We start from the raw sequence: 15,424 nt of genomic DNA, 5'->3' as shown, positions 1-15,424 counted from the left end.
GATTTTTAAATTCTAAAATTTAACACCGTTAAGGAGTAATTCATCTATATAAATTTTACTCTAATTTCAAACGTAAATATCGAATGTGTAAAGAAAAGGTCGAATGAACAAATAACATTAAACAGTACTGAATTTACTATGAAATGCTTTCAATAAAATAAATTTGTTTTTTGATATAACAAGTACTTATTCTCTACTTTTGTTTTTTTCTTAATGCCGGCTTGCATTTGCCTAATCTCGACTTATTCATCTCAACTACATATGCGAGACAGGTCCCAGCATGGAAAGAAAGATCACACTACCAAGAATAGCAATATCAACATACTCTAAAATTAGAAGCTTTTAATTTCCTTTTTTTTTTTGTAAAATTGACCAAAAACATCATAAACTTTATCATGTAGAATCAAACCCTCTTGAAAGAAAAAAAGGATCAAAATACCCCAAAAGATGCAATTGCCCAGCACCTTCCACTGCAGACAAAAGAGCCCCTAGCCTACCCCTACCCATACCCAACCACCAACCTATAACTTTTAACCCAAAAGAAAATAAGAAAAAAAAATTCCCTGTTAAGCAGGCGGGATTGAGACACCTGTAACTTATTGCAATATTTGCAAAATGCAGGGTTCCGACCAAAACCCACCCACTTCTTTCACTCCCAAGTGATCAGCCTTCTTTAAAAACAAAAGGGAAGAATGTTACTAGCCATTTGCCATAAAAAAATGAAACTTGGATCTATCCATGACAGAACCGGGCATCAAGCTTCAGATCTCGAGTCAGAACTCAATTCAGCAGAAGCTCCATGCAAGTTAGTCGTAGCATAAGATTCAGAAAACTTGGACAACTTTGGCTGCATGCCCTGGCATAGCTTTAATCTGGTGGTGCCCAACTTCATACACTACAAAACCAAGTCAACAAAGAATAAGCAAACCTTTTGCCAAAATGAATTGATAATTCCATAAAATTTACCCAACCAAGTTGCAAGTTCCTTCAAAATTTCCAAACTCAACCATGTAATTTGGTACAACATATTACAAAGAAATTCAGCCGTGATTAACAGAAGGGAACTTTTGAACCCATTTGATTCAATAAAGCAATACTTTTAACTACAATGGTTAAAATCACATGATACATTAAATCAATTTAAAAGAAAAACAGAAAATTTCAATTCATAACAAATCAATTCAATAAAACAATGCTTTTGACTTTAATGCTTTTTAGATGCTCACCTCCTGATAGAAGGCATTGATCTCCTCTTCTGTAAGGCCTTCCTCATCCTCACCAGAATCCTCCACCCAGCCAAGTGAACGAAGGAATGCAGCCTCTTCCTCATCAAGAATTGTATCATTCCGGTCATAATCGGGTTTGTTAAGCTCTACATGGGCATTACCATGGCAAATCACTTCAGCATCATTTCGAAGATCTTGAGGACTTGCAGGAGAGCCAAGAGCTTCTGTATTCACTTCACCAGATTTGCCCATTGTGGGAGATGAAACCACCGGGCTAGAATCTGGAAGAACTGAGGAGTTCATCAGAGTTTTCTTCTTAATGAGATTGAAGAAATCATTCCGGCTCTGCACTTGAGAAATAGAATGTTTCTTATCCATAGTGGACCCTAGTTTCTGATCCAAAGAAGTTGGCTTTCGCTCTGTGGGAGATTTGATGTTGTTGGTCTTCTTCAAAGGTGTAGAAGCAGCTGCTGAAGCAACAGCAAGATTATTTCCAGTTCTACTGTTAGTGTGATTTGTTTGGCTTGAAGGATCCTTAGGTGTAGGGGAAACACCATTTTCCCACACCACTGATTTGAGATCAGTAAATTTTCCAGATGTTTTCGGAGCATCACCTTTGGCATTTCCACTGCGAACAGAATGATTAACAATGTGCAAAACAGAGGGTTGTTGCGGCATGTTCTTGACGGCCATATTCATCTCAGCATTTCTGACTGCTGTCTTGGGTTTTGATTTCTCAGAATTATTAACCTGACCAGAAAGCCATCAGAAATTTGCCAAGAATTTAATTAAGAAACTACCATTTATCAAATAGAAGACATAAACAAGCATGATGCTATAATAAAGCAATTTTCAGTATTTCTGGTGTATGAATAAAACCTAAGAAATATTATCCAATTTTGATATAACAAAAGGAAAAATTTACATAATCTAAATCAAGCATCCTCCACAGATTTACATACATAATAGATGCACAGACCAATATAAGCTGAAAGTCAATTATAAAGTAATGAAGGATTGCAATGAGACTTGTACATTTCACAAAAACAAATAAACTGTCCTTCACAGTCAATTTTAAAAAAGTCAGATCAACAAGCCATCATCAGTGCCACCAGTGGTGCAGGAACCAGAATTAGCATGCCAAAGAAAAACCAATTTTAAGTGATCACATAATGTTGATGTAGTAAAACAGAAGAAACAATATAGTACTTCTAAAATTAACTATTTGTTCAATCAAAGATTTTTTTTTAAAAAAAAAAAACTTTTGAATCTGAATCCTATCAGCAGGCTATTTGCCTTTCGTTAAAAGAGAGCACAGAATCATAAAGTTCAATGCATTAGTTGGACTATAATTTTTGTTACTTATTCCTTTGTTATCTAAAACAACTATAAATAGAATAAATATGAATTCATAATAAATCACAAATTTCATAGAAAAAAAGTAAAAATCATTACAGAAAATCAGTTTGTAATAATAATAGATTAACAACAACACAACAATTAATTTGTAGTTATGCACTAATTCCTGATCAATTCTGATGCTCTTGAAATGATAAAAACATGATACAAGAAAATTAGGTAAGAACTTTTCTGCTGAAATTTCTCTCTTTCTAAGTCTAATGCCTTCTCTATAATCCCACCCTTGCTAAGGCACATTCCAGGTTGTAATATAACAACTTTGAAATTCAAAATTCTCAACTTCAACTCACTGTTTACTACTATAAAAACCCCATCAAATTAAGAAATCAAATTCCTGATGATATCTAAAACAAACCAAATTTTGCAATATATGACTAATAAAAAAATATTAAAAAAGGCAATTTTCTTACCAAAGCCTTAGGCATTGATGGTGTTACTGGAATCAACTGCCTTGACTGCTTAATAGCCAGTTCCTCAAGCCTTTGGGTTTTGACAGACACCTGGAAAATGATTAAGGCCTTGTTAACTGGTCATGAAAATAAACAAAATCATTATAATTATAAGAATGAAGATAGTGACAGAAAACCAACTAAACTACCTGGGGAGTCGAACGAGCTCGAGATGGAGTCTGTGCCAAAGCTTCAGCCATGTTAAGACCAGATGATGTACTTGTATGTACAGACCCAGAAGTTGGAGAAACAGTTTGTTGCAACGTTAGAGATCCGGTACTACTGCTTCCAATTAAAGTTGGTACCTCAGCTAGAGCAGATGTCCATCCCTCCCCACCAATCAAAGTTGAACTGCCAACAGGTAGAGTTTGACTAGCAGTAGCACCCAAACCAAGAGATGAAACTCTCCCTATTTCAGTAATGCCCTGCCTCTCTTCAGCTCCAAGTGATGGAAAATCCTTATTAAAAACAGCTTTCCGAACACTAATACCAATACTACTGCCAGAAAGTAAGTCATTACTGCTTTTCTGGTTGCTATTGCCACCAGATTTGGTATCTACTGCAACTCGGGGGGTCAAAATCTCATTCTGTTTCCTGGAAACCATTGAATGAGAACGCCGTAAAGTGTCTCTCTCTATCCTTCCAGGAAAGATGTCAGAAAATGGTTCAGAACAATCACGATCCCGGTGGTCTACAAAATTTGATCTATCTTTCTCTCTATCACGGTCCTTATCACGGTGACTTCTGTTGAAACTACTATAGGCATGCTTGGCAGAACCATTGATACTCCTCCAAGAATTTGCAGAAAATGTTCGTTCCAGAAACACAGAACGAGGGCTATCAAAATCATTAGTGGACTTAGATGATCTATTCCTTGTGTGATGGGCAACATTAGAAGAATCTACACAACAATGATAGGAATTGTTAACTTATGAATTACGATTCTATTCCCCTATTTTAAGGAGATAACCCTATCATAAACTTATAAGCTAAAAAAAAGTGTTTCTTAAATATATTAATGCACCCAAAAAAGAAACAACATTTTATTCTACTTAAAAACATAATATTCTGAATTGATTAAACTAAGGCATTAAAAAGACGTATACATTTCAGGGCAGTGAAAATACCGGAGTGATTAGATTGAGCTGCAAAATGGTGGGCTGAACTGCCACCCCCAGCAACACTTCCAGCACTTCTCAACCATTCTGGGACTAATGTAGGTTCACTTTTGGCCATAACTAACACTGAACATCATCAGACTTCACTAAAAAAAAAGCAAGTGCACCTTCTTCACCAGTCCTTCCCCTAAAACAATACTGTTGCACTCAAATTCGAAACTACCGACTCTAACTCACATCTGTCATCCTTCTTTCAATCTTATAGATACCAAAAACTAGTCAAGAATAACTTGCCTAAACAGAAAACTGTTCCAAGTGAAACTTGGAGCGATTCCACCAAGAAATTAGGTTAATCCACAAACCGGTATCTTCCAGCAATTCAGTAACAGCAGGTTATCTTCACAGAAGCAACAGCCCCCAATCTTTTTGGCCCTTTTTCGACGCAAAAAAACAGAATACCGGTAACTTCTCCAACAATAATAAACTGAAATGGAACCACAAACAGACACTGTTTCCTCTATTCCCCAATCAATGAAAGCGCCTAAACATCAGATACCGTCACGGGGACCACGTGACTTGAAACAAAAGACAATGCCGTGTGGGAAAACCTTATCTACGCCTCCATCTTAAGCAGAAAAAAGAAGAAGATGGATTCGCATAAAACCTCAAAAATTCAGAGTCGCACCATCAACACAGGGTAAAAATCTCGAAAAGAAATCGATCCCCGCACCAAAAGCACAACTACGGAGACAATGGTACAACTCTAAAAATCAAACCATCAAACAGTTCACGACCAAGAATCGAAGCAACGCCCAAAATTAAAAAAGGACAGTGTGGAACCCCGAAAAAAGGCGTCGAGAGAAAAGAAGCCCTAAAAAGACACGCACGTGAGGGGAAAAAATCCTCCCGAAGCTAGGGTTACAGATAGAGGGGAAATTTTCGGGGAATTAGAAAGCGAAAGAAAGAGAGGGGAAGAAACTAACCCTAGAAGCGGTATTGGCAAGTGATTGACGAGGATACCGAGACGCAACCGTTTCAATAACCGCCTCAACGTAGCAGCGGTATAGGCAATTGTGCGAATGCGGAGCAGAGAGAAAACGGAAGACGAAGAGTTTAGGGGCAAATAGAGGAGTGTGATTTTGGAGAAAAACGGAATGGCGTTGATTGAGAGAGACAGACAGAGAGAGTGTGGAAATAGAAAAAATAGGGTTTTGTTGTTTGTGCGGGTGAAGACTGCGATGTGGTGTGGTGTGAGAGAACGAGAACGCGAGAGAGGAGCTATAATTTCAGTTTGTTTGGGATACTCAGGATCAAACGTATGAACAACACCCTCTTCTCCTTAATGCTATAACAAATCAAATTAAGGATATTAAACATTAATGCGATAAATAAATTGTTTATTGTCTCTCTCTCTCTCTCTTAAATCAAATTAAGGTATAATTTCTTCGTACGTTTCCTTCTCCCCAATAAATTTCCAACCCTGTACCTAAATGTTCATCTTCTTTCAATCTGTTTTTTTATTTTTATTTTTATTTTTGGTAAATGTACTTTTTTTTATTTGTGTTTCTCTTTTCATTAATTATCAATCTGATTATGAAATTTTTTTAAATGATTCAATTTAGTTCCTAAATTTTAAAAAAATCAATTTAATTATCAAATTTTTTAAAATAAATCAATTTAGTATCTAAATTTTTAAAACATTTAGTTTGATTATCAAATTATGAAAAAATAAATCAATTTGATTATCAAAATATTAAAAATTTAAGCATCAAATTGATTTACTTTTAAAATTTTAAAGGTTAAATTAAAATTTGTAAAGATTTTAAGATCAAATTGATTTATTCTTAAAAATTTGTAAAATTAAATTAAATCATTTAAAATAATTTTGAGATGAAATTAATAATTAAGCTATTTTCTTTATTTGAATTGGTATGATTTGATGAATGGTCTTGACCAAAGACGAACGGTGTACAACACCTCTGATTCTTCCATTGGATTTGGATGTTTTGAAAATTGGTTTTTTGAGCTTGCCGAAAAACAAGAAAGAGATTGCGAAATCCACCAAGACAGGCACACCGCAATCAACAGGTAATCCCACATCTGAGAGACACCGGTCTATCTTTATTTCCTTATATATATCGTTTTATAAATGATATGAATATTACAGTATCACAAGAATATTATGTGTGCAAGAGAAAAGGAATTTTTTATTCGTAAGTATTTTCAAATTTCATAATTACTGAATAAAATATTTTGGAAAAGTTAAAATTATTAATAAACTACGCATTCTTTTAAATCATACTATTAAACATATAAATTTAAAATGCATAACATTAGTATACTTAGTTTAAAAAATAAATTGAAAGCAAAAATAAATAAATAAAAAATGACACATGTAACTATTTTGAAAAAAGATAATTGATAGACTGAAATGAAAAATATTCCAATTTAACATATGAAAAAATCTTATGGTGTGTTTGATTTGTATTTTCATTTTCCGTTTTCATTTCTTGAAAACTGTTTTCATTTTTAAAAGATTAAAATTCTGAAAACATGTTTGGTTTGACTTTTTATTTTCTATTTTCATGAAATAAAAATACTGAAAATTTATGATATATTGACTTCTTGTCTTTTTGTATTTTAAAATTTGCTTAAAATTATATTCATTGCCACCGCAATTTCATGTTACCTGAAATAAGATTTATGTTCTCAACTGAAAACACTAAAACGAAAATTTATTGTCTTCATTCTCTGGTTGTTTCCTGTTTTCATTTTTACTGTTTTCAGAAATTCAACCAAACACATTTTCATCATCATTTTCTGTTTTTAGTGAAAATGAAAATAGAAAACAACCAAACCAAACACCCCCTTAAATTTTGTTGTGATTAATGACAAATATTTGTTACATCAAATATTATCTAATCAAATATTTGTCATAAAATTTTGGTTCTCATAAAATTAAAATATTAGAATTTAGCTTATGCAAAAAATTTATTACATTTTTTGTCATCGTAGAATTGAAATGTGTCAAATTTTGGTCCAACGAAAAATAGTTACAAATCGCAAAACAAAAGTAATAAAAAAATATATAGTTTTGATAATTTTCTATGATTTATAATAGTTTTTTGTCATTTGCGATGGTTTTTCTATAATTTATAATGATTTTTAACCTCCATAATTCTCACTGCCACAAATTGTAGGAAAAAAAATGTCACAAACAACAAAATGTAGGTTTGGATATCATGCCAAAATTTATCAAAATCCAATTTTACAATGACAAAAAACATACTTAAAAAATGTACGTGAGTAATAATCATGGGATAAACTAGCGACATGTTTACCGATCTTTACCCTCATCCCTACAAAAGATGAGGGACGAGTTTGAGTTTGAGTTTATAAACGATAAAAATAAATAAATGGAACCAAATTTTGTCTCTATTAGGTTTGATTGAGTTCCAGACAATTTACGGAAAACCTATTTCATATTTTTTTAAATAATATTTATTTATATACTTTAAATAAATAAAAAATTAAATTATTTATTATATTTTAATTCAATTAATATACATAGTTTAATAATGATTAAATAACATAAACATATTTAAGAATTAAATTATATTTTTAATTAAATGTATAATTTTTAATTAGGAAAGTGACCGAGTGGCATGTGACTCATTTGATTCACAACTAAATGAAATCAACAGTTTGCTACCTACTAATTGTTGGACATTTTAGTGTAATTGATCTCTTTATTATGTTAAAATAAGAGTGCACGCTTGTTTTAATGTAACAACGAGATGTTCGGTTTAGGCAAAGGTTGGAAGTTACATGGAAGTTACTAAAACTTCCATCAACGGTTGGAAGTTACATGGAAGTTACTAAAACTTCCATTAACAGCAATTTTTAAAAATAAATAACTTCCATCAACCGCCAAAAACCACCTGTTCTTTGATTATAAATAATCATCCTGGTTCAGAAAGCATAACATGTGAAAAACTCACAAGACCAAAACAAAACTCTTGAATTATAATCTTCTGATTTTATCCGATTGAACAATTTTGGTTGAACCCCGAAATTTGATTCAATCTGAAAGTGTTTATACACGACTTCAGATTTATCCAGGATTATCTCGATTTTCAAAATTAACCAACAAAAGATTGAATCAAATCTTTCGAGATGACGAACGATAGTTCGAAGATGACAAGCAAGTTTGCGAAGTTGGACAAGTTTGAAGGGCAGGATTTCAGAAGATGGCAGAAGAAGATGCACTTTCTCTTGACAACATTGAATGTGGTGTATGTGCTGAGTACACCGATGCCGGTGTATATGGAAGGCGAAACTCTGGATCAAACAAGGAAGCGTTCGAAATGGGAGAACGACGATTACATTTGTCGTGGACACATTCTGAACGGTATGTCTGAGTCTCTCTTTGATATTTATCAAAATGTTGAGTCTGCTAAGGAATTATGGGACTCTCTTGAATCCAAGTATATGGCAGAAGATGCCTCAAGTAACAAATTCTTAGTTAGTAATTTCTTTAATTACAAAATGATTGATTCGAGGCCTGTTATGGAGCAATATAATGAACTGCTGCGGATTTTGGGTCAGTTTACTCAACATGATTTGAAAATGGATGAATCCATTGCAGTTTCATCTATAATTGATAAACTGCCTTCTTCTTGGAAAGACTTCAAGCATACCTTGAAACATATGAAGGAAGAGTTGACTCTGGTTCAACTCGGCAGTCATTTCATGATTGAGGAGTCGCTGAGGGCTCAGGAAATTGACAAAGTCAATAATAAAACCGTAGCAGGTTCCTCTTCCGTTAATATGGTAGAGGAAAGTGGAACAGTTAAGCAAAATTACAATGCTAAAGGTAACAAACGAAAATTTCAAGGAAATAAGAACAAAAGGTCCAAACAAACAGACAAAATTGTCATGTTGGAAGTGTGGGAAACCTGGTCATTTAAAGAGGGATTGCCGGGTGTTCAAAGGAAAGAACAAGGCTGGTCCAAGTGGGTCTAATGATCCTGAAAAGCAACAAGGTCAGATTGTAGTGAATAATTTTAATTTGAATACGAATTCAAATTATGTATCACTAATATCTGATGCATTCTATGTGCAGGATGATGACGTTGCTTGGTGGTTTGATTCGGGAGCAACAAGCCATGTGTGCAAAGATCGTCGTTGGTTCAAGGAATTTAGACCAATCGATGATGGCTCTATTGTGAAGATGGGCAATGTTGCAACTGAACCAATCCTAGGATTAGGTTGTGTGAATTTAGTTTTTACTTCCGGAAAAAGTTTGTATTTGGATAATGTCTTATTTGTACCTGGTATTCGTAAGAACTTATTGTCTGGTATGGTTTTAAATAATTGTGGTTTCAAGCAAGTACTTGAAAGTGACAAGTACATCTTGTCAAGACATGGTTCGTTTGTTGGATTTGGTTATCGTTGTAATGGAATGTTTAAATTAAACATTGATATTCCTTTTGTTCATGAATCTGTTTGTATGGCCTCGTGTAGTTCTATAACTAATATGACAAAATCAGAAATTTGGCATGCTAGATTAGGACATGTTCATTACAAAAGATTAAAAGATATGTCAAAAACAAGTATGATTCCTCCTTTTGATATGAACATTGAAAAATGCAAAACTTGCATGTTGACCAAGATCACTAGGAAACCTTTTAAGGATGTTAAAAGTGAGACTAAAGTCTTAGACCTTATTCATAGTGATTTGTGTGATTTGCATGCTACTCCATCATTAGGTCATAAAAATTATCTTGTTACTTTTATTGATGATGCATCAAGGTATTGTTATGTATATTTATTAAATACAAAAGATGAAGCTCTTGATAAATTTAAAATTTATAAGAAAGAGGTAGAACTTCATCAAAATGGGCTAATCAAAACTCTTCGTACGGATAGGGGAGGTGAGTATTATGATCCGGTTTATTTTCAATCTACTGGAATAATACATCAAACTACAGCTCCCTATACACCACAACAGAATGGTGTAGCCGAAAGGAAGAATAGAACCTTGAAAGAAATGGTGAATTCCATGTTATCCTATTCGGGTTTAAGTGAAGGATTTTGGGGTGAGGCTATGTTGACAACCTGTTACTTGTTGAACCGAATTCCTAACAAAAGGAATAAGGTTACCCCATATGAACTTTGGCACAAAAAGACACCAAATTTGAGTTATCTCAAAATTTGGGGATGTAGGGCTGTAGTCAGGCTTACAGAACCTAAAAGGAAAACCATAGGTGAAAGAGGTATAGATTGCATATTTATTGGATATGCTGAACATTCTAAAGTATATAGATTCTATGTGCTAGAATCTAATGATTCTGTTGCTGTGAACTCGGTTATAGAGTCACGGGATGCTATCTTTGATGAACAAAGGTTTACATCTATACATAGGCCAAAGGACATGAATTCCATGTCGAAAGTCTCAGTTAATATTGAGGATATACCTTTAACTAGTACTGAAACTAGAAAGAGTACGAGAGTAAGAAAAGCTAAGTCATTTGGTGATGACTTTCAACTCTATTTGGTTGAAGGGTCAAGGAATGATATTGAATTTCAATATCAATATTGCCTTAATGTTGAGGAAGACCCAAAGACTTTTAGTGAAGCAATGGCTTCAAGGGATGCTGTATTCTGGAAAGAAGCAATCCAAAGTGAGATGGATTCCATCATGCAAAATAATACATGGAAATTGGTTGACTTACCTCCTGGATGTAAGCCATTAGGATGTAAGATGATCTTTAGGAGAAAGATGAAAGTGGATGGTACTGTTGACAAGTACAAAGCCAGATTGGTTATCCAAGGCTTTAGGCAAAAGGAGGGTATTGATTTTTTCGATACATATGCTCCTGTTGCTAGGATATCCACTATTAGACTGTTGTTAGCACTTGCTGCTATCCACAATCTGATGATTCACCAAATGGATGTGAAAACTGCATTCTTAAATGGTGAATTGGATGAAGAGATATACATGAAACAACCTGAAGGGTTTGTTATGCCAGGAAATGAAAATAAGGTGTGTAAACTGATGAAATCTCTTTATGGCTTGAAACAAGCGCCTAAGCAATGGCATCAAAAATTTGATGAGGTTGTGTTGTCTAGTGGTTTTGTTATAAACCAAGCAGATAAATGTCTATACAGCAAGTTTGATACTCATGGCAAAGGAGTTATCATTTGTCTGTATGTAGACGACATGTTGATCTTTGGTACCGACCAAGATCAAGTTGATGAAACTAAGGCATTTTTGTCTTCTAAGTTTGATATGAAAGATATGGGGGAGGCGGATGTGATCTTAGGAATAAAGATCAAACGTGGAAACAATGGTATTTCCATCTCTCAATCACATTATATTGAGAAGATATTGGAGAAATTTAATTTTAAAGATTGTTCTCCGGTAAGTACTCCCATTGATCCTAACCTGAAGCTATTACCTAATAAAGGTGTAGCAGTGTCTCAACTTGAATACTCAAGGGCGATAGGATCACTCATGTATGCAATGATTAGTACTAGGCCTGATATAGCTTATGCTGTTGCTAAACTCAGTAGGTTTACAAGTAATCCTAGTTCTAATCATTGGCAAGCTATGAATAGAGTATTCAAGTACTTAAAGGGAACCATTGACTATGGTTTGACATATACTGGATTTCCTTCGGTTATTGAAGGTTACTCTGATGCAAGTTGGATAACCAATATGGAGGATTATTCATCCACAAGTGGTTGGGTATTCCTCCTTGGAGGAGGTGCTATCTCTTGGGCATCCAAGAAACAGACCTGCATTACAAATTCAACAATGGAATCTGAATTTGTAGCTTTAGCAGCAGCTGGTAAAGAAGCTGAGTGGCTAAGAAATCTAATCTATGAGATTCCATTGTGGCCCAAACCTATACCTCCCATGTCTATCAGGTGTGATAGTCAGGCAACTTTGGCTAAGGCATATAGTCAAGTGTATAATGGGAAGTCTAGACACTTGGGTGTTAGACACAACATGGTTCGGGAGTTAATCATGCATGGTGTGATATCAGTGGAGTTTGTGAGAACTCAGCATAATTTGGCCGATCATTTAACCAAAGGGTTAAGTAGAGATCTCGTAAAAAGGTCGGCTGTGGGATTAGGATTAAAGTCCATCTGAAATCTCTTATGTTAAGATACCCAATTCCCATCTAATATGACATTAGGTGCTGAATTCAATGTGGAAAGCTTAACATGTAGAGATTGGAACACATCATCGAAAGTATCCCAAAAGGAATGTGTTCGGTTCTGTAAGTTAAGGAGGTTGAAGTATAACTTCTCAATGGTTCTTTTGAAAAATTGCATTTGCAGGTGCAAGAAAGAAAAGGACTACCTATATAAGCATGAAGTTTAGCCGCTTCAAGAAGCTGGGACTTGGCTTTGATATGCTTATGAAGGATAGGGACACAGGCTAGTAAAACTAGTGTCGAGCAAGAGTAATGTTATAAACTATTGTGCAGATTATCTTCATGTATTCATTATGAATAGAAAGGGTTCAATCCTTAGTGACACCCTGATATTCGAATATTTGAAACGTGTAATTTGCTAAGATGAAATTCAATCGTCACGATATTTCATCTATGCAGTAGTTTGTGGTATGTTATGACTTTGGTGATTTGATCGGTAATTACACTAAAATGGGGGAGGTTTGTTGGACATTTTAGTGTAATTGATCTCTTTATTATGTTAAAATAAGAGTGCACGCTTGTTTTAATGTAACAACGAGATGTTCGGTTTAGGCAAAGGTTGGAAGTTACATGGAAGTTACTAAAACTTCCATCAACGGTTGGAAGTTACATGGAAGTTACTAAAACTTCCATTAACAGCAATTTTTAAAAATAAATAACTTCCATCAACCGCCAAAAACCACCTGTTCTTTGATTATAAATAATCATCCTGGTTCAGAAAGCATAACATGTGAAAAACTCACAAGACCAAAACAAAACTCTTGAATTATAATCTTCTGATTTTATCCGATTGAACAATTTTGGTTGAACCCCGAAATTTGATTTAATCTGAAAGTGTTTATACACGACTTCAGATTTATCCAGGATTATCTCGATTTTCAAAATTAACCAACACTAATAAATCTAGTTTGCCTTTTAATAAATCGACCTACATATAGTTACAAGTTACAAGATGCCAATTGTTTACAACATCAGTTAAGGAATGGAATCTACCATCAACATGATTCCGATTTTTTACTTTAGATTATTTTTTCTCAATGATGTTGAGGGTAATAGTCATATCAATATAAGACAGTTTGATACCAAAGTGTTAAAGCCTCCATACCCCTCAATTGAACCAATGACATCACAGGGTTGCAACACCTTATTCTCTTCCTATGCATTTATTGTTATGGGTAGTTTTCAGAATTTCTCAATAATTGCATGGAACATTCATGGTGTTTTGGGTGCTTCTACAGAGCGCCATGCTCATTATCTTATCCCCTATCATCATCCTACCATGCTTATGCTAATTGAAACTCGAGTCATAATTTTTCGGAAAGTTGTGCATTTATGAAACTTTCTCAAATACTCTCAAACATCTATTCAAGGGGCAAAATGTAATTCTGGTGGCATATGTGTCTTTTCCAACTTGAAGGACTATAATTTCAGACAAATCTTTTGATAATAATCTTTTGGTAGTGCATTGTTTAGATTCAAACAAATCAAGTAGACATCTATTGTGTTCAACAAATGTGTGTTTGGAAATATTTTTTTTTTAAAAAAAATACATTGTAACAACTCACAGTTAGATCTTGCATGAATATTTGATCTTAATCGTCTTGAAAATAACCTTCAATATTAATATAACTAGGTTCATGCTCAAGAGAAAAAAGTACTTTGGTTACAAAAGTCTATGGAGATTTTGGGTCAAGTGTGACAACAGGAACGTAAATTTTTCATGCCCAAAGTAAGGTTGAGACTATGTTTTGGGTTTGAACCCACAACTTTCAATGCTAAACTAAAACAGTGACAAGCGCACTTTAGCAATGCGCTAGAGGTTGTTTATTTTATATTATTACCAAATTATACTATATATACTAAATCAAATGATATTGAAAAAAAAAAACTTGCACCATGGTTCAAACCCACGACCTACAAGAAGGACGACCATGCAATGCAATTTATCGCTATGCTGGAGCCTTTCATTAATGTATGTTTAATAAATTTAATATTTATATTATATATACATATTTAATCAATTTAACAAAAAATGACACAAACATGATTTGAACCTTATATATATATATATACCAAGGACAAGCAAACTGTACCACTAATCTAGACACAATTAGTTGACATAACATAAATAAATATAATCTTTATAACATATACAACTATATAAATTATATATAATTATTTATAATACTTTAATATCGAGTCATATGATTTAGTTGATGATCTACTTATTCGACCATTGATTCAATGATATGATATTTCAATGGGGTTGATTATTAATTTGATTTTTAAAATTATGATTGAGACTCAAGATTAATGGTGTTTGATGTATTAACAATGATACTTTTTAAAAGTTAAGTTCATTCTTTTTTCAGAAACCTTTTCCAAAACGTAGACCGATGTAATTCACGTAGCATCTAGCTAATGACTATTCCTCATGATTGTCTTCTAAAGCTTGTTTCGTTACGAGTTAAAGAAACCCTCTGATTTACGAACATGTATATGGCTTTGGGTCTGACTTATCTTTTATTGATAGATTGAATTGTATTTCTTAAAAAAATTCATATATATTGAAAAGTTTGCTCCTTTTTTTTATGAGTTTTATTGTTCACACACTCACAGAGACATGAATGTTGCTACAACTTTGTATAAGATTTGTCCGATAAACATGAATTTTTTTAAGAAATACAATTCAATCTATCATCTTATGTTATTCTCTTATAAAACTCAATAGTCAAGCCCATAATAAAATATGCCTACCTAACATGGTGGACTTTTTTTTTTAAAGAAAAGAAATCAATATCTCATTGAGTTTGTCACTGTTGTTGCACTTGGGGATTTCCTGTTGTTGGAGGTAATTGCATAAAGTAAAATCCCTTTCCAAGATAACTTATAAGAGAAAAATTATTATATCTTCCCACAATTAATAAATCAATAATACATGATAAATTTATTAAATGATAAGTATTTTAAGAATGTTATTAATT

At 33.6% G+C, this 15,424-nt stretch overlaps 1 protein-coding gene across 3 annotated transcripts; it reads right to left on the bottom strand.

The window, feature by feature from the left end:
• Window positions 1-166: 166 nt before the first annotated feature.
• LOC114410463 lies at window positions 167-5,608 on the bottom strand. Of its 3 annotated transcripts, XM_028374418.1 has the most exons (6): window positions 5,196-5,608; window positions 4,201-5,083; window positions 3,244-3,995; window positions 3,056-3,145; window positions 1,227-1,976; window positions 167-895 (listed from the first exon to the last, which is right to left on the bottom strand). In XM_028374418.1, exons 2-6 carry the CDS (start codon window positions 4,328-4,330, stop codon window positions 755-757), a joined length of 1,863 nt encoding a protein of 620 aa, XP_028230219.1. In that variant the 5' UTR covers window positions 4,331-5,083; window positions 5,196-5,608; the 3' UTR covers window positions 167-754. The 3 variants fall into 3 exon arrangements, with proteins under 3 accessions (XP_028230219.1, XP_028230218.1, XP_028230220.1); XM_028374417.1 differs by having other exon boundaries at window positions 4,201-5,608; XM_028374419.1 differs by having other exon boundaries at window positions 4,222-5,605.
• Window positions 5,609-15,424: the final 9,816 nt, after the last annotated feature.

The sequence above is a fragment of the Glycine soja genome, chromosome 4 (genome assembly GCF_004193775.1).
Source record: "Glycine soja cultivar W05 chromosome 4, ASM419377v2, whole genome shotgun sequence".
Lineage (NCBI taxonomy): Eukaryota > Viridiplantae > Streptophyta > Magnoliopsida > Fabales > Fabaceae > Glycine > Glycine soja.
This window is presented reverse-complemented; position numbering and strand designations above follow the sequence as displayed.

What these genes read in the sequence shown, in the direction of transcription:
- LOC114410463 (XM_028374417.1), bottom strand. Translation starts at nt 4,330, where the DNA reads ATGGCCAAAAGTGAACCTACATTAGTCCCAGAATGGTTGAGAAGTGCT. An exon ending in TATTTTCACTGCCCTGAAAT is followed by an intron (nt 3,996 to 4,200) that starts GTATACGTCTTT and finishes ATTGTTGTGTAG; the next exon opens with ATTCTTCTAATGTTGCCCAT. An exon ending in TCAATGCCTTCTATCAGGAG is followed by an intron (nt 896 to 1,226) that starts GTGAGCATCTAA and finishes TTGGTTTTGTAG; the next exon opens with TGTATGAAGTTGGGCACCAC.